The following is a 21,686-nucleotide window of genomic DNA, read 5'->3' on the forward strand; positions in this document are numbered from 1 at the left end:
ACGAAACTTTTTAGGATTTGGAGAACCAGAGTGTCACCATTCCATCGATGGTTGCTTTATTTCTGGATCGTAGAAATGTACCCAAGTCTCATCCATAGTAACAATTCGGTTTGAAAAGTATGAATAACAGTCACCTAACTGGATTAAATGTTTATTGGCCTATTATCTTACAAAAAATACAATAAGAAAAAACTAAACTAATGGACGGAGTTCGATAAAACAAAGATACAATATACAATACCTTAGCAATAAACTAGCAACAATAAACATAAAATAAAAATAAAGCCTCACGATATTTATATATGAACATACAAAAACAGCACAAAATCTCTCAAGCATTCTTCATGAAATCCTTTTTATACTTCAAATGTAAAAACACATCGATCGCAAAAATAGTAGCGTTAATAAAACTGAAAATGACTGTGGTTACAAGCATCACTAAATGATGGGTATTCGGATGGAAAAAATGATGAGGTTGCAGGTCAGCCTTGGCTTTCAACAACATGATTGCTGTAAAAACGAACATGACAGAACCTGCTGCAGAAAAAATTACGTTCGTTTTATAGGAAATTATCTCCTTCATTGATCTACCCAGTAAAAACATGAGATTTATAATGAGGAATCCCGAGTAGGTTGTATACATGACGGCTAACACTTCTAGATGTGACTTTCCAATTCTTGTTCCTTGTGCAGGATCGTAGATGAGTGCCATACACGTTGCACAGACTAACTGAAACAGAAACCACAATTAGTCCATACTGTATATGGCAGAATTTCAAAATTCATAATCCGCACATAAGGACAACAATTGGAAAACCAGAAAAAAAGCGCAATCAGAAATCGTCCATCCTCTTGAAAGTGTAGATGGAATCGAAAGCGAAGACAAGAGTATTTACGAATGAGAAGAACAAAGATAGGGTCAAGTTGGTGATAATGGACATCTCCGAAGTGTAGCCGTAGTGTTTCATCAGGAAAGTCCTGCAAACTATCAGCAATATGCCGGTTATCAGGAACAGTGCTGAGCCTATCAGAGAATAGATGGCTGCAGATCTGTATGGCATTCGTTCTCCGAAAAATCTGTTCAGTACGAGGAGCACGTTGATCATGAAGAATCCTGTGAATGAGGCGAACATGATTCCTATATGGTTCATGTGACTGCTGCCAAGACCGGAGGTTCTAACAGCATCATAGGCGAAGATCAGGCAGACGATGCAAAACAACTGGAAATTCAGTCATATTAGTATAGATTAGTTTCGTCTTTTCTTGTTTAGATAACAACATTCATAAATGCACACACAATTGCTTCTATGGTATACATACTTCGGATCCCTGAATTTTTTTTTTGGGTTAATAGGATTGTTGATCAAAAGTGAGGAATCATTTTTTAGGTCTCCCACGTGATTGTGCTAGGATGAAAGCCTCATCAACGCTGATTACGAATCCGCGAATCCCAATTGGATCAGACGAATATAACAGGAGATATCGCAGAATGAAATTTGCAATTTTTGAAAAATGCCATTTTCCAGATGAAAATCTAAACGAAAGAAGGTAGGCTTTCGAAATTGCTCGCAATAGATTCAGCGTGTTCGAAAACCCATATTTCCATACCAAAATTTCAAAAATCTGGCCCCGTTTAGGAGAAAATAATTTTTTTTTGTTTTCCACTTTTCATTTTCGAGTTGACTTCGAAAAGCTCTCTGGAGTGCAATTCTCTATTGAATCATCAACTGTTTGGTTTGGTGGATTCAACGAAGTAAGTATTATACACTCCATATCCTAAGACAGTAGTACGACACCCTGATTTTCAGGTAGAGGAGCAAAAAGGTCATTTTAGGGGGGTCTAACCCCTTGCTCATTTTTGACCCAAAAAATCGAGATTTTCGAAATTGAGGTTTTGTGCTAGGATGAAAGCCTCATTAACGCTGATTACGAAACCGCAAATCCCAATTGGATCAGACGAATATAACAGGAGATATCGCAGATTGAAATGTGCAATTTTCGAAAAATGCCATTTTCCAGATGAAAATCTAAACGAAAGAAGGTAGGCTTTCGAAATTGCTCGCAATAGATTCAGCGTGTTCGAAAACCTATATTTCCATACCAAAATTTCAAAAATCTGGCCACGTTTAGGAGAAAATAAATTTTTTTTGTTTTCCACTTTTCATTTTCGAGTTGACTTCGAAAAGCTCTCTGGAGTGCAATTCTCTATTGAATCATCAACTGTTTGGTTTGGTGGATTCAACGAAGTAAGTATTATACACTCCATATCCTAAGACAGTAGTACGACACCCTGATTTTCAGGTAGAGGAGCAAAAAGGTCATTTTAGGGGGGTCTAACCCCTTGCTCATTTTTGACCCAAAAAATCGAGATTTTCGAAATTGAGTTTTTGTGCTAGGATGAAAGCCTCATCAACGCTGATGACGAAACCGCAAATCCCAATTGGATCAGACGAATATAACAGGAGATATCGCAGATTGAAATTTGCAATTTTTGAAAAATGCCATTTTCCAGATGAAAATCTAAACGAAAAAAGAAAGGCTTTCGAAATTGCTCGCAATAGATTCAGCGTGTTCGAAATCCTATATTTCCATACCAAAATTTCAAAAATCTGGCCCCGTTTAGGAAAAAATAATTTTTTTTTGTTTTCCACTTTTCATTTTCGAGTTGACTTCGAAAAGCTCTCTGGAGTGCAATTCTCTATTGAATCATCAACTGTTTAGTTTGGTGGATTCAACGAAGTAAGTATTATACACTCCATATCCTAAGACAGTAGTACGACACCCTGATTTTCAGGTAGAGGAGCAAAAAGGTCATTTTAGGGGGGTCTAACCCCTTGCTCATTTTTGACCCAAAAAATCGAGATTTTCCAAATTGAGTTTTTGTGCTAGGATGAAAGCCTTATCAACGCTGATGACAAAACCGCAAATCCCAATTGGATCAGACGAATATAACAGGAGATATCGCAGATTGAAATTTGCAATTTTTGAAAAATGCCATTTTCCAGACGAAAATCTAAACGAAAGAGGATAGGCTTTCGAAATTGCTCGCAATAGATTCAGCGTGTTCGAAAACCTATATTTCCATACAAAAATTTCAAATATCTGGCCCTGTTTAGGAGAAAATAACTTTTTTTTGTTTTCCACTTTTCATTTTCGAGTTGATTTCGAAAAGCTCTCTGGAGTGCAATTCTCTATTGAATCATCAACTGTTTGGTTTGGTGGATTCAACGAAGTAAGTATTATACACTCCATATCCTAAGACAGTAGTACGACACCCTGATTTTCAGGTAGAGGAGCAAAAAGGTCATTTTAGGGGGGTCTAACCCCTTGCTCATTTTTGACCCAAAAAATCGAGATTTTCGAAATTGAGTTTTTGTGATAGGATGAAAGCCTCATCAACGCTGATTACGAAACCGCAAATCCCAATTGGATCAGACGAATATAACAGGAGATATCGCAGATTGAAATTTGCAATTTTTGAAAAATGCCATTTTCCAGATGAAAATCTAAACGAAAAAGATAGGCTTTCGAAATTGCTCGCAATAGATTCAGCGTGTTCGGAAACCTATATTTCCATACCAAAATTTCAAAAATCTGGCTCCGTTTAGGAGAAAATAATTTTTTTTTGTTTTCCACTTTTCATTTTCGAGTTGACTTCGAAAAGCTCTCTGGAGTGCAATTCTCTATTGAATCATCAACTGTTTGGTTTGGTAGATTCAACAAAGTGAGTATTATACAGTCCATATCCTAAGTCAGTAATAGGACACCCTGATTTTCAGGTAGAGGAGCAAAAAGGTCATTTTAGGGGGGTCTAACCCCTTGCTCATTTTTGACCCAAAAAATCGAGATTTTCGAAATTGAGTTTTTGTGCTAGGATGAAAGCCTCATCAACGCTGATTACGAAACCGCAAATCCCAATTGGATCAGACGAATATAACAGGAGATATCGCAGATTGAAATTTGCAATTTTTGAAAAATGCCATTTTCCAGATGAAAATCTGAACGAAGGGAGATAGGCTTTCGAAATTGCTCGCAATAGATTCAGCGTATTCGAAAACCTATATTTCCATACCAAAATTTCAAAAATCTGGCCCCGTTTAGGAGAAAATAATTTTTTTTTGTGTTCCACTTTTTATTTTCGAGTTGACTTCGAAAAGCTCTCTGGAGTGCAATTCTCTATTGAATCATCAACTGTTTGGTTTGGTGGATTCAACGAAGTAAGTATTATACACTCCATATCCTAAGACAGTAGTACGACACCCTGATTTTCAGGTAGAGGAGCAAAAAGGTCATTTTAGGGGGGACTAACCCCTTGCTCATTTTTGACCCAAAAAATCGAGATTTCCGAAATTGAGTTTTTGTGCTAGGATGAAAGCCTCATCAACGCTGATTACGAAACCGCAAATCCCAATTGGATCAGATGAATATAACAGGAGATATCGCAGATTGAAATTTGCAATTTTTGAAAAATGCCATTTTCCAGATGAAAATCTAAACGAAAGAAGATAGGCTTTCGAAATTACTCGCAATAGATTCAGCGTGTTCGAAAACCTATATTTCCATACCAAAATTTCAAAAATCTGGCCCCGTTCAGGAGAAAATAATTTTTTTTTGTTTTCCACTTTTCATTTTCGAGTTGACTTCGAAAAGCTCTCTGGAGTGCAATTCTCTATTGAATCATCAACTGTTTGGTTTGGTGGATTCAACGAAGTAAGTTTTATACACTCCATATTCCAAGACAGTAGTACGACACCCTGATTTTCAGGTAGAGGAGCAAAAAGGTCATTTTAGGGGGGTCTAACCCCTTGCTCATTTTTGACCCAAAAAATCGAGATTTTCGAAATTGAGTTTTTGTGCTAGGATGAAAGCCTCATCAACGCTGATTACGAAACCGCAAATCCCAATTGGATCAGATGAATATAACAGGAGATATCGCAGATTGAAATTTGCAATTTTTGAAAAATGCCATTTTCCAGATGAAAATCTGAACGAAAGAAGATAGGCTTTCGAAATTACTCGCAATAGATTCAGCGTGTTCGAAAACCTATATTTCCATACCAAAATTTCAAAAATCTGGCCCCGTTTAGGAGAAAATAATTTGTTTTTGTTTTCCACTTTTCATTTTCGAGTTGACTTCGAAAAGCTCTCTGGAGTGCAATTCTCTATTGAATCATCAACTGTTTGGTTTGGTGGATTCAACGAAGTAAGTTTCATACACTCCATATTCTAAGACAGTAGTACGACACCCTGATTTTCAGGTAGAGGAGCAAAAAGGTCATTTTAGGGGGGTCTAACCCCTTGCTCATTTTTGACCCAAAAAATCGAGATTTTCGAAATTGAGTTTTTGTGCTAGGATGAAAGCCTCATCAACGCTGATTACGAAACCGCAAATCCCAATTGGATCAGACGAATATAACAAGAGATATCGCAGATTGAAATTTGCAATTTTTGAAAAATGCCATTTTCCAGATGAAAATCTAAACGAAAGAAGATAGGCTTTCGAAATTACTCGCAATAGATTCAGCGTGTTCGAAAACCTATATTTCCGTACCAAAATTTCAAAAATCTGGCCCCGTTTAGGAGAAAATAATTTTTTTTGTTTTCCACTTTTCATTTTCGAGTTGACTTCGAAAAGCTCTCTGGAGTGCAATTCTCTATTGAATCATCAACTGTTTGGTTTGGTGGATTCAACGAAGTAAGTATTATACACTTCATATCCTAAGACAGTAGTACGACACCCTGATTTTCGGGTAGAGGAGCAAAAAGTTCATTTTAGGGGGGTCTAACCCCTTGCTCATTTTTGACCCAAAAAATCTAGATTTTCGAAATTGAGTTTTTGTGCTAGGATGAAAGCCTCATCAACGCTGATCACGAAACCGCAAATCCCAATTGGATCAGACGAATATAACAGGAGATATCGCAGATTGAAATTTGCAATTTTTGAAAAATGCCACTTTTTGTTTTGCCACTTTTCATTTTCGAGTTGACTTCGAAGAGCTCAATTCTCTATTGAATCATCAAACATTTGGTTTTCTAGAATCCTCAAAATAAATTTCATGCACTCCATATCCTAAGACAGAAGTAGAACATCCTGATTTTCAGACAGACTAGCAAATAGGTCATTTTAGGGGTGTGAAAAAAAATAAATTGCGAACATTTTTGATATGCATTCTCGAATTCCCCATAAAATTTTATCTTATTTTGAGTATCATGTCTTTAAACTCACCAATTCCAACACTTTGAGTCCGATCTGCCAATAGTCGTTGATTTTCTGCTTGAAGGTCCGTTTATGGTCCACTTTAGTATCTTCGGGGTCCTTGCCAGGCTCTACTTCGCTGGACATCTTGACCTCCACCCTTTTTGGAACGTCGTAGAGGGATTCCCTATTTTCCACTTTGAGCGCAATTTTAGACGATGCTACTTTTAAACGACCAATCTACTTTTCTGTTCGCCGATCCATGAGGAACTGACGAAATTGAGGAATTGGATAGGTCGAGCTCAGTTAGTTAACTGGAATTAACCCTTGGCCCTTCAATTACTCGCCACCCACACACGTTATATATTTTCTAGAACTCTAAGAAGTATCCGAGAAATGACGGATTTTATGAGCTTATTTTGTGTGATGAATGACGAATCGTAGCTTGAGTTAGTCAGTTTATGAACGCAATAATTGAAGGTTCTAGAGCAGGTCGAACTTTTACTCCCCATGCAAATCAAAATCGAACATGCCAATTATACAGGGTGAGTCTTTGACTCGAACAAATATCTGAACAGTACTTTCTTGAGGTCAGAAGAAACACTTTTTTCCTTTACCATTTTTTCCGAATCGTCTCGGTTTAAAAGATACAGACTGTTGAATATCTTTAAAAAAATGTTATTTTCAGTTCTATCAGAAAAACGGTTTTACCGAATTAAATGAATTTCGGAATATAGTTTTTCATTTATTTGATGAATCTTTTTCGAACACAAGATATAACCCACGCCTTCCAGTTTTCTCATTATGACAATTACGTCCATAAAAATACCAAAAATTCAAATGAATACTTCAACGTTTTGTAAAATAAAAGTATTCTTCATATTTTTTCGTAAAACGCTCCCTTTTCGAGTATTTTGTATTCAAATATCAAAAATATCTGTGATATTCGGAAAAGCTTGTTATTCTGAAGGGAATTTTGTTTCTCTAGGGGTGGCATAGCTCATTATAAAAACTTAAAATGGCTTTATCTTTTTATCAGGGCCGACTCGGGAAGAATGTTATAGGAAAAAAGTGTTTCTTTTGACCTCAAGAATCTACTGTTGAAATATTTGTACGAGTCAAAGACTTGCCCTGTTTAGTAACCTTAATACATGGGCAGCATGGTGGTAGAGTAATATTAGACCTTATCTAGGCCTCTTGCAATCTCCTTCTCAGAGAAAAAAACCTTCTATAGTTACCTATATCTCAGTTATCAAAAGGATCAAGATCTATTGGAGCTTTATCAGTATTTTTGGAAATATCTGCAGAGTGCTTCTAGACGGAGGCATCCTTGTTTACCTTATCCCTTCAATTAGTTAGAATCAGATATTAATTTGTACCCGCAGTTGACGCATCGTAAATGAATTCCTTCCAAAGGCTGGGGAGACGAGACGAGGTGGGTTAAAATAATTATTTTTGAATGCATCATTCATTCATCGTATTGTTTATGTGAACTGAATCGTAATACATAATTAGTTATTTCTTTGATCTCCTACGTATAACGTATAACACAGAAGTAACTGTGTAAAAGCAAAGAATCATAAGTACTAAAAGTTCCGTAATTCATATAGAAATTATGAAAATTCCTAATTCCATATAAACAAAATGTTTTAAGCTGCATTCACAATCAATTCGCGGGCCGAAGTGCACTTCGGCACGAAATTTACCATTCGCAATAATCTTGGAACCAAATACTCAAATGAATCAAAAATGTAACTGATCAAAACATAAGCATCAGCATCATCTATAGCCGGCACGAAATTCCTTGCCGAAGTGATAGTTTGCAACTTGCAAGAAATTTTGTCTTGAATTTCATTGTGAAAGGTAACGGAGAACGCCATCTGCTAAGCTTCCGTGCCGAAGTGCACTTCGGCCCGTGAATTGATTGTGAATGTAGCTTAAGAAAACCTATAGACATAATCCTGCTTTTTCATTTCGAATGGGGCTTTCCACCCTACTAAAAATCCTGAACGTTTTTCATCATACTTTAGTATTTGGCGTAGGTTGAATGGGTGCATGTAAATCAAAGATATTTTTGCTGGCCAACTCCATTATTGAAACCAATAAAATGAATCAATATTTATAGAATATCTGACTTGATGTCCATTGGATCAGGAATCTCCAAAAATGTCTACTCTACTCTGCTTGAAAAATAATGGAGGTTTGGTAGTACGACTACAGTACTACAGCGTTGATTGAAGTATTGTATGGTATTATATATTATTTTGTATTATGTATTATATATTGCTTTGTATTATATACAATGTACAATCAACGACTCAATACTTCAATCAACTGAAGAATTGGGAATTCAAATGTAGATTGCAGCGACATGGTGTTGACAGTTCGAAATAAAAAGTTAATGCAGTAATTGTCATTTTTGAAAGGGATTTTGAGATTTTTGTCCAATAAATCCTTTTTTCTCAGTTGATAGTTGTTTTCTCTCAATTTTGAAGATTGGTTTTTGAAACTGGATTCAAGTGTGTTAATTATTATCAATTTTAGGTCAATAAATGTCATGAAGTATTGGTATTTATGAATAATAAATAAATATAAAGATATTTAAACAGATAGAGATATATTTTTTATGAAAGATCCCATTGAAACCCCAAAATATTCTCCGTTTCTCGATGTAAACAAACAAAACTGCATTAAGTTTTTATTTACAAAAATTGACACCAGGGGGCGTATCGCATGTTTGGAATTCCCAGTACTGGGCATGCTATCATAATGTTCTGTGGTCAGAGGTACAAGGTTCTGTGTTCTGTGATTGATTTGTGACATTTATCTACGGTGACATTTGAGTTCTGTGACTGACAGATTGTCATCAGTCCGTGTTCTGTGCTGTGATTGTCATAATTGATGCATCAAGGTTGTTGATCTTTTTCTGCAGCAAAGTGAGAAAAATATTTTGTTCTAAAGGGAGAGCAGTCTTTTTTTCTGTTCCTTCCCCTAATATTAGAAGGACCATCAGGAACGTATAATTATGTCTGACTTTATTGAATCCGAAGCCGAAGAAAGCAGTGAGGTGAGTTTATGCTTGGGTTATTTTTATGTGTTATTAGTTTTTATACGAGTTCTGATTCTGGACAAAAAATACGTTTCTATACGAAATCCAGCTTAGGCCCTACTTGAGCTTGAATTCGTTAGAAAGTTCTGGAATTTGTATTCACTCCCATTTTACTAGGTTAAGTAGTTTGTGTCTAATTTTTATGATGAACAAGAAATTTGTACAATTACGTCTTGTGAGAATAAAATGAATACTGGGATATTGAATTGAACTAATTTATTTTGCAGGAGGAGGAGGTAGAGCCTCAGGAACGAAAAAAACTAAAAAAATCTAAAGTTGATGATAGTTCCGAGGAAGAAGAAGGTAAATTGACTTTGGGATAGTTTTCATTGTTTACACTTAGTGAATTATCTTTTGTATTGTATTGATTTGATTTCAGATGATGATGACAGAATAAGAGAAGAACTCCAAGATCTTATTGACGATGGTCCAGTAGAAGAAAGTGATGGTGAAGATTCTGATGCCTCTCGGGGTGCCAAACGGAAAAAGTCAGATGATGAAGAATTAGATGATAGGCTCGAAGATGAAGATTATGATCTCATTGAGGAGAATTTAGGTGTAAAGGTTGACAGAAGAGTAAGTTCATTCATTGTTTTTCACTAAATAGTGTTCTTATCTCAAATATTTGTTTGTAGAAATTCAAACGTTTGAAAAGATTTGAAGATGAAGGTAGCGAAGAAGAAGAAGATAGAGATGAAGGGCAGGAAAGAGATGCAATCGCCATGGATTTATTCTCAGATGATGTAAGTACCCCAACGATCATATTCAATTGTACATTTACCATGTTGTTAGTTCAATGAATTTATAATGTTTTTCGATTCATTGTTCAGGAGAGAGATGCAGCATCTTCCAAGGTAAAAATGTTTTCAAGTGAAACATCTTGTTACTCTTGGATGAATATCAAAGAACTGCATGATTTGTGTAAATGATAATATTTGAATTTATATGAATTGAACCACCTGCATGAATTTTCCTTATTGTAGAAACTTGAATGTATTTTTATAGATCATTTATTTTTAGGATGACGAGAAAAGATCTGAGCGCAGCCATCGGCCAGCCCCCGAAACTGAACAATTCGGTGAGGAGGAGGAAGAAGGAGAATACTCTGATGATGATGATGGTTTCATTGTCGATGATGATGGAAGGCCTATTGGTGATAAAAAGAGAAAGAAAAGGCCTATTTTCTCAGATGCGTAAGTAATCATATAAAAGGATTTATGTGAGATGTTACTGAATCTGAATTATTTTCAGTGCCCTTCAAGAAGCTCAAGAAACCTTTGGTGTTGATTTTGATTATGACGAATTTTCAAAATATGACCAAGAAGAGTACGATGAAGAAGATGAAGACGAAGAAGAAGAGGATGACTACGAGGAGGATGGTGAGAGGAGACGAAAGACGAAGAAAACGAGAAAGAAGGCCACCAAAAAATCCATCTTCGAGGTGTACGAGCCTAGCGAGTTGAAAAGAGGATTCTTCACGGACCTGGACAACCAGATCCGAAATACAGACATACCAGAACGTATGCAACTGCGTGAAGTGCCTATAACTGCAGTCCCGGAAGATTCTAAGGAACTTGACGAGGAGGCGGAATGGATCTACAAACAGGCGTTTTGCAAGCCCACCATCTCCAACATGGATGCCAATCTGACGGCCGAAGCTAGAGAAAGGCAGAAGAAGGGACCGCAGACCATTGCCAAGATCAAGAAAGCGTTGGATTTCATGCGAAACCAACAACTCGAGGTACCTTTCATCGCTTTCTACCGTAAAGAGTATGTGCAGCCCGAGCTGAATATAAACGACCTTTGGAAAGTGTACAAATACGACGCCAAGTGGTGTCAGTTGAAGACTCGTAAAGAGAATCTGGGTATCCTTTTTGAGAAGATGCGTTCCTATCAACTGGATCTGATCATGAAAGATCCCGATGCTCCCATACCGGACAACGTGAGAGTGATGAAGGACTCCGATTTTGAGCGACTGAAGAGCGTCCAAACTCCCGAAGAACTGCAGGATGTTTACAATCATTTCTCGCTGTATTACGCCGGTGATATACCCGCAATGCAGAGCGCTTGGAGGGCGAAAGAAAGAGAGCGAAAAAAAGAGGAAAAGAGACAGGCCAGGTTGAAAGCCTTGGCCGAGAACGAAGAGGGAGAACAACCCCCAGAAGTCGAGGAAGTGGAGGAGGATGAACCTGAACCGGAGTCCCTCAAGGCTGCCAACAGGAGTGGATCGTACAACTTGTGCTCGAAGGCTGGTTTGGACGGATTGGCCAAGAGGTTCGGTCTGACGCCCGAGCATTTTGCCGAGAATCTCAGGGATAACTACCAGCGTCACGAGGTCGATCAGGAAGCCATTGAACCTACCGACTTGGCAAGGGAGTACATATGCCCTACTTTCTCCACCGTCGAAGAAGTGTTGCAAGCTGCCAAATTCATGGTTTCTCGTCAGTTGGGCAGGGAACCTCTAGTGAGGAAATGCGTACGTGAAGTTTTCTTCGAACGTGCCAAGATATGCGTGGCACCAACGAAAAAAGGCGTCAAGATGATCGACGAAACCCACAACTGCTACAGTATGAAGTACGTCAAGGATAAGCCGGTTAGGGACCTGACCGGTGATCAATTCTTGAAACTGTGCCTTGCCGAAGAGGAGAACCTGCTCACCATAACCATCAACGAGAATTTCGAGGGTAACACCACCAATTCCTTCATAGACGAGGTGAAACAGCTGTACCTCAAGGATGAATTCAGTAAGAACGTCCAAGACTGGAACGATCTTAGGGCAGAATGCGTAGAGAGCGCCTTGAAGAAGTCGGTCCTTCCGGATTTGAGGATGGAGCTGAAGAGGGCGTTGTTGGCGGAAGCGAAGGAGTTCGTCCTGAGGGCTTGCTGTAGGAAACTGTACAACTGGATCAAGATCGCCCCTTACAGCATAAACTTCCCGGACGAGGACGAGGATGAATGGGACACTTCCAAAGGTGTCAGGGTCATGAGCGTGGCGTACGTGCCCGATTATTCCCAAGCTGCTTTCACGTGTATCGCTGCACCCGACGGTGATATAACCGATTATTTGAGGCTTCCTCATCTGACGAAGAGAAAGAACAGTTGGAGGGTCGAGGAGAAGTTGATGAAGGAAAGCGACTTAACGGCCATTAGGAACTTCATAATGACCAAGAAACCACACGTCGTCTGCATCGGCGGTGAATCCAGGGAGGCCCTGATGATCGCGGATGACATCAAAGCGGTCATCGCCGATCTGGTGGATAACGAGCAATTTCCGACGATAAAAGTCGAGATCATCGACAATCAACTGGCGAAAATCTACGCCAACTCCAACAAAGGCACCAACGACTTCAGGGATTACCCGGAACTGTTACGCCAGGCCATATCTTTAGCCAGACAGATGCAAGACCCCCTGATCGAGTACTCCCAACTGTGCAACGGCGACGAGGAGATCCTCAGTCTCAGGTTTCACTCCCTGCAAGATCAACTCGACAAAGACGCGCTTTTGGAAGCCCTTAATCTGGAATTCGTCAACAGGACCAACGAGGTAGGCGTCAACGTCAACATGGCGGTGCAGTACGCGCACAAGAGCAACCTGATACAGTTCATCTGCGGGTTGGGCCCGCGTAAGGGGGCCGCCTTGCTCAGGGTCCTCAAACAGACCAATCAGCGCCTGGAGAACAGGACGCAACTCGTCACGTCCTGTCACATGGGTCCGAAGGTGTTCATCAACTGCTCCGGCTTCATCAAGATCGATACGAACAGCCTGGGCGACAGCACCGAGGCTTACGTGGAAATTCTGGACGGGAGTCGCGTACACCCCGAGACCTACGAATGGGCGAGGAAGATGGCGGTCGACGCCCTGGAATACGACGACGACGAAGGTACAAACCCGGCCGGCGCCTTGGAAGAAATCCTGGAAGCCCCCGAGCGTCTGAAAGATCTCGATCTGGACGCATTCGCCGAGGAGTTGGAGAGGCAAGGGTTCGGCAACAAGAGCATCACCTTATATGACATAAGGGCGGAGTTGAACTGCAGATATAAGGACCTTAGGACGCCGTTCAGGTCGGCGAACGCGGAAGAACTGTTCGACATTCTAACCAAGGAAACGCCCGAGACCTTCTACATCGGGAAGATGGTCACTGCCAAGGTGATCGGGATCGCCAGGAGGAAACCCAAGGGCGAACAGCTGGATCAGGCGAATCCAGTAAGGAACGACGAGACCGGTCTGTGGCAGTGTCCGTTCTGTCTCAAGAACGATTTTCCTGAGTTGTCCGACGTATGGAATCACTTCGACGCCGGTTCATGTCCGGGTCAGGCGACCGGGATCAAACTAGCCCTGGACAACGGGATTTCCGGTTACATCTACATCAAGAACATAAGCGATAAACAGGTGGCTAATCCGGAGGATAGGGTGAAGATCGGTCAGCTCATCCACTGTAGGATCATGAAGATAGACGTCGAGAGATTCAGCGTGGATTGCACGTCTAAGTCTAGTGATTTATTGGATAAAAACCACGAATGGCGTCCTTCCAGAGACCCTTACTACGACCAAGAAAGGGAAAACGCCGACTTGAAGACCGAGACCGAATCTAAAGCCAACAAACAGAGGCAGACCTACATCAAGAGGGTCATCGTGCACCCGTCCTTCCACAACATCTCGTTCATGGAAGCGGAGAAATGCATGGCGAACATGGACCAGGGGGAGGTCATAATCCGACCGTCGAGCAAGGGTGCCGACCATCTAACCATAACCTGGAAGGTCACAGACGGGATATACCAACACATAGACATCAAGGAAGAGGGTAAAACGAACGCGTTCACCCTGGGTAAAACGCTCATAATCGGTGGGGAGGAATTCGAGGACCTGGACGAAATTATAGCCAGGCACATAACGCCGATGGCGTCCTTCGCGAGGGACCTCCTGTACTTCAAATACTACAAGGATATGAACGGGGGTCAGAAGGACAAGGCGGAGGAGTTCATCAAGGACGAGAGGAAGAAGAACCCGTCCAAGATTCACTACGTGATCAGCGCTTCCAAGACTTGTCCCGGAAAGTTCCTGCTTTCTTATATGCCGCGGAACAAATGCAGGCACGAATTCATCTCGGTCACGCCGGACGGGTTCAAGTTCAGGCAGCAGATGTTCGACAGCATACCGGCCCTGTTCAAGTGGTTCAAGGAGCACTTCAGGGATCCGATACCCGGGAGTGCGACCCCCGGCACTCCAAGGACCGGTTCTGCTCGTTCTTACAGTGCTGGAGGTGTTACTCCTAATTTCAACAGTAAGTCTTCGGTGTTACCACGGGTAGAATTGGGTATTGACCTAGTTTTGCTTTCAGATATGAGCTCGGAGGCCATACAGAGGGTAGCTCAAAACCTGCCGAGTCACATGATGCAGACGTTGTCCGCTGTCGCGAGTCAAACGCCACACTATCCACACACTCCAGGAGGTGCCTACGGTGCCAATTATATCAATACGGTGAGTTTTTTTTGATTTTACCAATTTCCAGACAGCTTTTCCCAATTTTTTCTTCCGTAAGAACCTTCTGCGAAGTATGAGGAATGTTTTAAAGAAAAAATGAATAAAATCTGTTCAGCCGTTTTTACGTGATGCGATGACAGGGCAAGGCTCAAGTTTTGTGAATAATTTTATTGCTAGGTTAGGTTAGGCGACTTTTCCTAATTTTTGTCCGGTAAAGACCTTCTTCGATGTATGAGGAATGTTTTAAATGAAAAATGAATAAAATCTGTTCAGCCGTTTTTACGTGATGCGATTACAAGGCAAGGCTCAAGTTTTATGAATAATTTTATTGTTAGGTTAGGTTAGGCAACTTTTCCTATTTTTTTTCTGGTAAGAACGTTCTTCGATTTATGAGGAATGTTTTAAAGAAAGAATGAATAAAATCGGTTCAGCCGTTTTTACGTGATGCGATGACAACGCAAGGCTCCATTTTTGTGAATAATTTTATTGCTAGGTTAGGTTAGGCGACTTTTCCTAATTTTTGTCCGGTAAAGACCTTCTTCGATGTATGAGGAATGTTTTAAATGAAAAATGAATAAAATCTGTTCAGCCGTTTTTACGTGATGCGATGACAAGGCAAGGCTCAAGTTTTATGAATAATTTTATTGTTAGGTTGGGTTAGGCGACTTTTCCTAATTTTTTTCCGGTAAGAACGTTCTTCGATTTATGAGGAATGTTTTAAAGAAAGAATGAATAAAATCGGTTCAGCCGTTTTTACGTGATGCGATGACAAAGCAAGGCTCAATTTTTGTGAATAATTTTATTGCTCTAGGTTTCATTTTTTGCGAATAATTGTATTGTTAGGTTAGGTTAGGCGACTTTTCTAATTTTTCTTCGTTTAGAACCCTCTTCGATGTATGAGGAATGTTTTAAAGAAAAAATGAAAAAAAATCGGTTCAGCCGATGACAACTCTAGGTTCCATTTTTGTGAATAATTTTATTGTTAGGTTAGGTTAGGCGACTTTTCTTAATTTTTCTCCGGTAAGAACCTCCTTCGATTTATGAGGAATGTAAAATCCGTTTAGCCGTTTTTACGTGATGCAATGACAACTCTATGTTCCATTTTTGTGAATAATTTTATTGTTAGGTTAGGTCAGGCGACTTTTCCTAATTTTTCTCTTGTGAGAACCTTCGGCGAAGTATGAGGAGTGTTTTAAAGAAGAAATGAAAAAAATCTGTTCAGCAGTTTTTACGTAAAGCGATGACAACGGACCGCTCCTTTTTTGTTCATAAAGATATCAGTATAGCAGGGTGGACCGAAAAATTTGTGAATAATTTCATTGTTAGGTTATGAACTTTTTTTTCACACTGGTGTCTTGAGTCTTTTTCTGTGTCATCACTTTCGTTTCGACGTTTATTTGACAGCGGGTTCCATCGCATGAACCTTTTTGGGCGTTAGTACCATATGGATGAGTTTTGTTTGAGATCCCAATCAATTTTTCTTCCGCAGCCTTACACGCCGAGCGGCCAAACGCCATTCATGACCCCCTACGGCACGCCGCACACCCAGCAGACCCCACGCTACGGCCAGCAAACCCCGAGTCAGACCCACATGAACGGCCCGTTCCTCCATCCCGGCTCGATAACGCCGGCCCAACGTACGCCACTGTACAGGTCGTCGGGGGCGCAACCCATACCGTCGCCTGTCAGTCCGCAAGAATCTCCCTCCAACCATTCCACCAGATCGTCGAGCAGCTACCACTATCCAATGAACGCGCAGAGGAACGAGGCGCAAGACTGGAAGAGCGCTGCGGCGGCATGGGCTGCTAGATCGGCAGGAAGGAACGCATCATCCGGTACGCCAAGGTCGGATATCAGCCGCGGCACGCCTAGATCCGTCGGCAACACCAAATCGCCAAGGTTCGAGGATCTGAGGGATAGGAGGAGTGTAGGAAAGAGTCCTAGGTCGGTCAGATCTACTCCAAGGACGAATACTTCCCCTCATTCAATGTCGTTGGGTGACGCCACCCCACTTTACGATGAGAACATTTAGTTGTTCTTACAAATTTGTAGATAAGACTTGAGTTCGTATTTTTATTTCAATTATGAGGATAAGTAGACCGAATCAATCAAAGTTCCAAAAAAAGTTTAAAACTAAAGTAAAAAAAACTATTGTACGGGCCTGTTATATGTTTTGTTTGTCATAGTAGTTGACAGTTCTGTACCATTTAATATTCATCATGGCGACTGCCGTTATTATTTCATCTCATCCAAATGTGTATATAGATTTATATATAATAGCTTATTATATTATGCTCAGGATAATCATTATCCTAAAAATGACATTTATTTCCATTTTATTTGTTATTGAATCATTTTTAAATGTTTTGTGGTATTTTATTAATTCCAGAATTGTATTTATTGATATAGTGAAATAGATTTGTACAAGAGGTTGTATGATATTTTATTTTTGAATACATTTATTTCACACAACACGACATTCTTTTTTTTCGCATTTACTTGGGCAAGAGTCTTTCGAAATCTGACATTTGACACTTCGTCATACCAAGTACTAATGACAGTTCAAACTTTCTGTCACTGCAACCAATGGCGACTCGTGTGCCTCCTGAATCAGAAGATATTGACTCAGTACCAGGGCCGGCCTCGGCGCCTTTGAAAAAAATTCTCTGAGCGTCCTATTATAGAAGAGCCGAATTTGAAACTAACTTAAATTTTTTTCACAACATAAATGGACAACATTTTGAAAGTTTTTTCTTTATTTTCGTGTTTCATTGCAACGTTTGTTATCATCAAAAAAGCTCAAGTGTATGGTATTTTTGAAAAGGCAATCGAATTACCTTTAAAACAAGGTTTCTGAATTTTCCCAGTAATTAACAATGTTTTTAGAACTGCAGGTAATTTGAGGCGTATAACATTCAAATTCTGAGTGAAGCGATACTCTTTCGTACTCATTAATTAATTAATCATACGGCTCCAATTAAACACTTTTGGGGTAGAACTTGAGTTCATGACCCTGTGAGGGGATATTACAAAAGTTTAATTTTGCTTGACTGAAAACCAGTATATGAGCTTCCTAAATCTGAAAACTAGATTAAAATGATTCATTTTAGCGTTCAAAATAATTCCCTATTCCTTTCGGTCAAACAATGCAGTCCGAATTTTTATAATTTACATAAGTCATCCTTGAAACCAAATACAAAGATTCCACTATTACTGTTTAAGAACAATACAATGCGGTGTCTGTAATCATTATAGGAAGTGCAGATTAGAAACTTTTCGTCTCAAATATTCGCAAATGTTTTATTTCATTATACTATTGATGTATAATTTGATGCAAATACGAACTCAAGAACTATTCAACTGCGCGTGTTCAGTATTCTTCAAAACCAGAATCGTCTATAAATACGACAAGACGAAGGACAAAGAACGGACTTTTCAGACCATAGTCAATATACGAGGGTTGGTGAAGAAGTAGCTGTGTACACGTGGTGAATTTGAAGAAATAGACGAAAGGTAATTTGCAACAAAGACACTTTTATCTATTAAAATTAGAAAATCACAAGTTATTCAGTTAAAGCAATATTAGTAGGTACCTATTAATAATAGAAGTATATTATAGAAACAAGATAAATTGTAGTTAAACCCAATAATATCGAGTTTATTCAACTTGGTACAAACAAGGATTTGATTATAAATTCTTGGATGAACTCCATACAAAAAAGTTGAATCAATCTCAATATATCCTTAAACATCTTCAACTATACTATTACTGAAGAAGTTTATTTTTTACTTTTATTATTATATTTGCTCCAAAAAATTACTGCGAATTTAAGACAATTAATTGGATGTGATATAGAAGATATAAATAGTGGTGAATTTGAATTTTAGATGGGTGATACAAATGATATCTCACTTGAGGATGGTATGTCCGCAGAAGAGATGATTTCAAAAGGAAATGGATTGACTTATAAGTAAGTTATTAAAAGGTTTTGAGCTTCGTAATTTTCAAATTTGATTATATTCTAGCGACTTTATTATACTACCAGGATTCATCGATTTCTCCCCAGATCAAGTGGTAAGTTTCAAATTGATTTTTTTCTTCACATAGTAGATAGATGTACGAATGATTATTGTTAGATGAAAAAAGATGAGGCATGAACTCTCATTTGGCTACTTTTTCAGGATCTCACTTCTCCCTTGACCAGAAAAATAAACTTGAAAACACCCCTAGTATCGTCTCCGATGGATACTGTAACAGAGGCAGATATGGCTATAGCCATGGCGGTACGTATATACAGGCGATTAAAAAAAATCATAATTTATAGCATTTTTTTTCAGTTGTGTGGTGGAATTGGAATTATTCACCACAATTGTCTTCCGTCCTATCAGGCGAATGAGGTGTTGAAAGTGAAGAAATACAAACACGGTTTCATTTTAGATCCAGTGGTCTTATCGCCAACAAATACGGTAACAATTAATTGTTTTCATGAATATTCTCACTTGGTAAAATAATGTAAGGTTGCAGATGTCCTTGAAGTCAAAAGAGATAAGGGTTTCTGCGGTATCCCGATAACTGATAATGGAAAACTGGGAGGCAAACTCGTTGGAATAGTCACATCCAGAGACCTTGACTTTTTGGACGAAAAAAATGGACATGGTATAAAGTTAGAGGAAGTGAGTACCTTTTGTCTGCTCAAAAGATATTTCGAGCAGGAACTTTCGCTGGAAGAAATGAACTTCTTTTGTTCTATATCAAATATTTGAACACATTTTGCCCTAATCGCAACCATTCAGTATATTTGAATGCTTAAAAAATGCCGCAATATGCCTGACTTTAAGCTGGAGTGTTGGCTTAAAAGTAATTTATATGAATGTTCTTTAAATGAGGCAGCCCCAAAACACCTTAGGCCTTTAGAGACACGTCATAAACTACCGAATTTCTCTTTAATAATAGCCATTAGAATTATTGTTATTATTCTGCCCCTAGCAATAATAAGCCCCGACTTTTCTAAAGTGTAATGTGCAGGTAAAATTTTAGTTTACCACGTGTTTAAGGAACCTTCCCAAATAATTTGCTATGCTTCATATATGTACTACATATATGCTGATAATATGATTATGATCTCTCTACATTATGCGTTATTATGAATTTTATTTATATTAATTATAAATGTTTCCAACAAACTACTTCTTCTAAAAGATAACAAAGCAAAAACCAATTTCTTATAATTTTGCTTACTCGGACCTAGTTTATACTGGACGATAATGACAAATGACTTATGCCCTAATCACTTAAATGGTTTCCGGCCAGTCAATAAACATTGAAATTTCAGCTTGCAAGGCATGGCTTCGAAACATTAATTTTTATACGCGGGCTTAATATGTATATTATACTGTAGTTTTTCTCTTATAGATAATGACAAAGCTAGAAAAGTTAGTGACAGCGCAAGCTGGTGTTACTTTAACCGAAGCTAATTCAATATTGGAAAAGAGCAAGAAGGCCAAACTACCCATAGTAAACGCCCAAGGAAACTTGGTCGCTTTGATGGCTAGAACCGATCTGAAAAAAGCCCGCAGTTACCCTATTGCTTCGAAAGACGACAATAAACAATTAATTGTTGGCGCCGCTGTTGGAACTAGGGAAGAAGACAAACAAAGGTTGGGTCTATTAGTACAAGCCGGAGTAGACGTCGTGGTTCTAGACTCCTCCCAAGGAAACTCGACCTACCAAATCGAAATGATAAAATTCATTAAGGAAACTTACCCTAATTTACAGATCATAGGAGGAAACGGTAATAAGTTGTGTCAATAGGGTTTTTCGATTTCTCAAGGTTTTTTTTTTAGTTGTCACCATCAAGCAGGCTAAAAACCTCATCGATGCTGGGGTAGATGGTTTGAGAGTGGGCATGGGAAGTGGTAGTATTTGTATAACCCAAGAAGTTATGGCTGTAGGTAGACCGCAAGCAACAGCCGTTTATAAGGTAGCCCAATACGCTAGGAATTTTGGAGTTCCAGTGATAGCTGACGGGGGAATTGGCTCTATTGGGCAGATAATGAAGGCTTTAGCACTGGGAGCATCAACGGGTAATAGAAATATAAGATGACATCTTTCAATCATGTTTTAAGTACAATAAGATTGTTCTTATACATTATGCATCGTTGACTTTGTCTAATAACCATCAATTCGCAGTAATGATGGGTTCTCTACTTGCTGGAACTTCAGAAGCGCCTGGTGAGTATTTCTCTTGCGACGGGGTGAGACTGAAGAAGTACAGAGGGATGGGAAGCATCGAAGCAATGGACAGAAGGGATGCTATGGGCTCTGCAATGAGTAGATATTTCCACGGGTAAGAAACCGCCGTTTGTACCCCTTGACGAGAAACGCAAGTAATTTTATAAACATTTACAGCGAAGTTGATAAGATCAAAGTAGCCCAAGGAGTAAGCGGTAATATAGTAGACAAAGGCTCTATATTGAGGTTTGTTCCATATCTGCAGTGCGGTATACGACACAGTTGTCAAGATATTGGTACAAGATCCTTGAACAATTTGAGGTAAGTTTGTAATACTTTTTTGAAATTCCGAATTTAGGAAACGGTTTTGACTTTTTTCAGGCAAATGATGTACAACAAAGAGTTGAGATTTGAGCTGAGGACTGGATCGGCTCAGTTGGAGGGTAATGTACACGGTTTGTTCTCTTACGAAAAGAGGTTATTTTGAAGAGGAAATTTAATATGCCCTAGAAAAAAAAAATGAAATTTGTGTCCTTGAAACATCGATAAACGAACTTGTAAATAATGAAAAAATAAACTAATATTTTCGTAAAAAACACACTCATGTTTTGTTTTTCCATCTGATACTAATTCCATCGAACTGTTAAACTGAAAATATTTCTTACTA

The 21,686-nt window shown here is 39.1% G+C and overlaps 3 protein-coding genes across 5 annotated transcripts; 2 read left to right on the top strand and 1 right to left on the bottom strand.

Annotated features, from left to right (window-relative positions):
- Positions 1–138: 138 nt before the first annotated feature.
- LOC123316759 lies at positions 139–6,608 on the bottom strand. Of its 2 annotated transcripts, none has more exons than XM_044902975.1 (2): positions 6,227–6,604; positions 139–730 (listed from the first exon to the last, which is right to left on the bottom strand). In XM_044902975.1, exons 1-2 carry the CDS (start codon positions 6,341–6,343, stop codon positions 332–334), a joined length of 516 nt encoding a protein of 171 aa, XP_044758910.1. In that variant the 5' UTR covers positions 6,344–6,604; the 3' UTR covers positions 139–331. The 2 variants fall into 2 exon arrangements, with proteins under 2 accessions (XP_044758910.1, XP_044758911.1); XM_044902976.1 differs by having other exon boundaries at positions 697–1,220; positions 6,227–6,608.
- Positions 6,609–9,058: 2,450 nt separating this feature from the next.
- LOC123316316 (transcription elongation factor SPT6) lies at positions 9,059–17,259 on the top strand. 2 transcript variants are annotated; one of them, XM_044902325.1, is made up of 8 exons: positions 9,060–9,263; positions 9,533–9,608; positions 9,685–9,881; positions 9,941–10,048; positions 10,326–10,498; positions 10,557–14,587; positions 14,645–14,784; positions 16,277–17,259. In XM_044902325.1, the coding sequence occupies exons 1-8, from the start codon at positions 9,222–9,224 to the stop codon at positions 16,817–16,819; spliced, it is 5,310 nt and encodes a 1,769-aa protein (XP_044758260.1). In that variant the 5' UTR covers positions 9,060–9,221; the 3' UTR covers positions 16,820–17,259. The 2 variants fall into 2 exon arrangements, with proteins under 2 accessions (XP_044758259.1, XP_044758260.1); XM_044902324.1 differs by having other exon boundaries at positions 9,059–9,263; positions 10,557–14,784.
- A 771-nt stretch (positions 17,260–18,030) lies between these two features.
- Positions 18,031–21,509, top strand: LOC123317184 (inosine-5'-monophosphate dehydrogenase-like). Its single transcript, XM_044903577.1, has 11 exons — positions 18,031–18,300; positions 18,676–18,758; positions 18,814–18,862; positions 18,970–19,071; positions 19,126–19,254; positions 19,306–19,461; positions 20,201–20,579; positions 20,632–20,871; positions 20,978–21,134; positions 21,197–21,340; positions 21,401–21,509. The coding sequence occupies exons 2-11, from the start codon at positions 18,676–18,678 to the stop codon at positions 21,504–21,506; spliced, it is 1,545 nt and encodes a 514-aa protein (XP_044759512.1). The 5' UTR covers positions 18,031–18,300; the 3' UTR covers positions 21,507–21,509.
- Positions 21,510–21,686: the final 177 nt, after the last annotated feature.

Source organism: Coccinella septempunctata, chromosome 7, assembly GCF_907165205.1.
Source record: "Coccinella septempunctata chromosome 7, icCocSept1.1, whole genome shotgun sequence".
NCBI lineage: Eukaryota > Metazoa > Arthropoda > Insecta > Coleoptera > Coccinellidae > Coccinella > Coccinella septempunctata.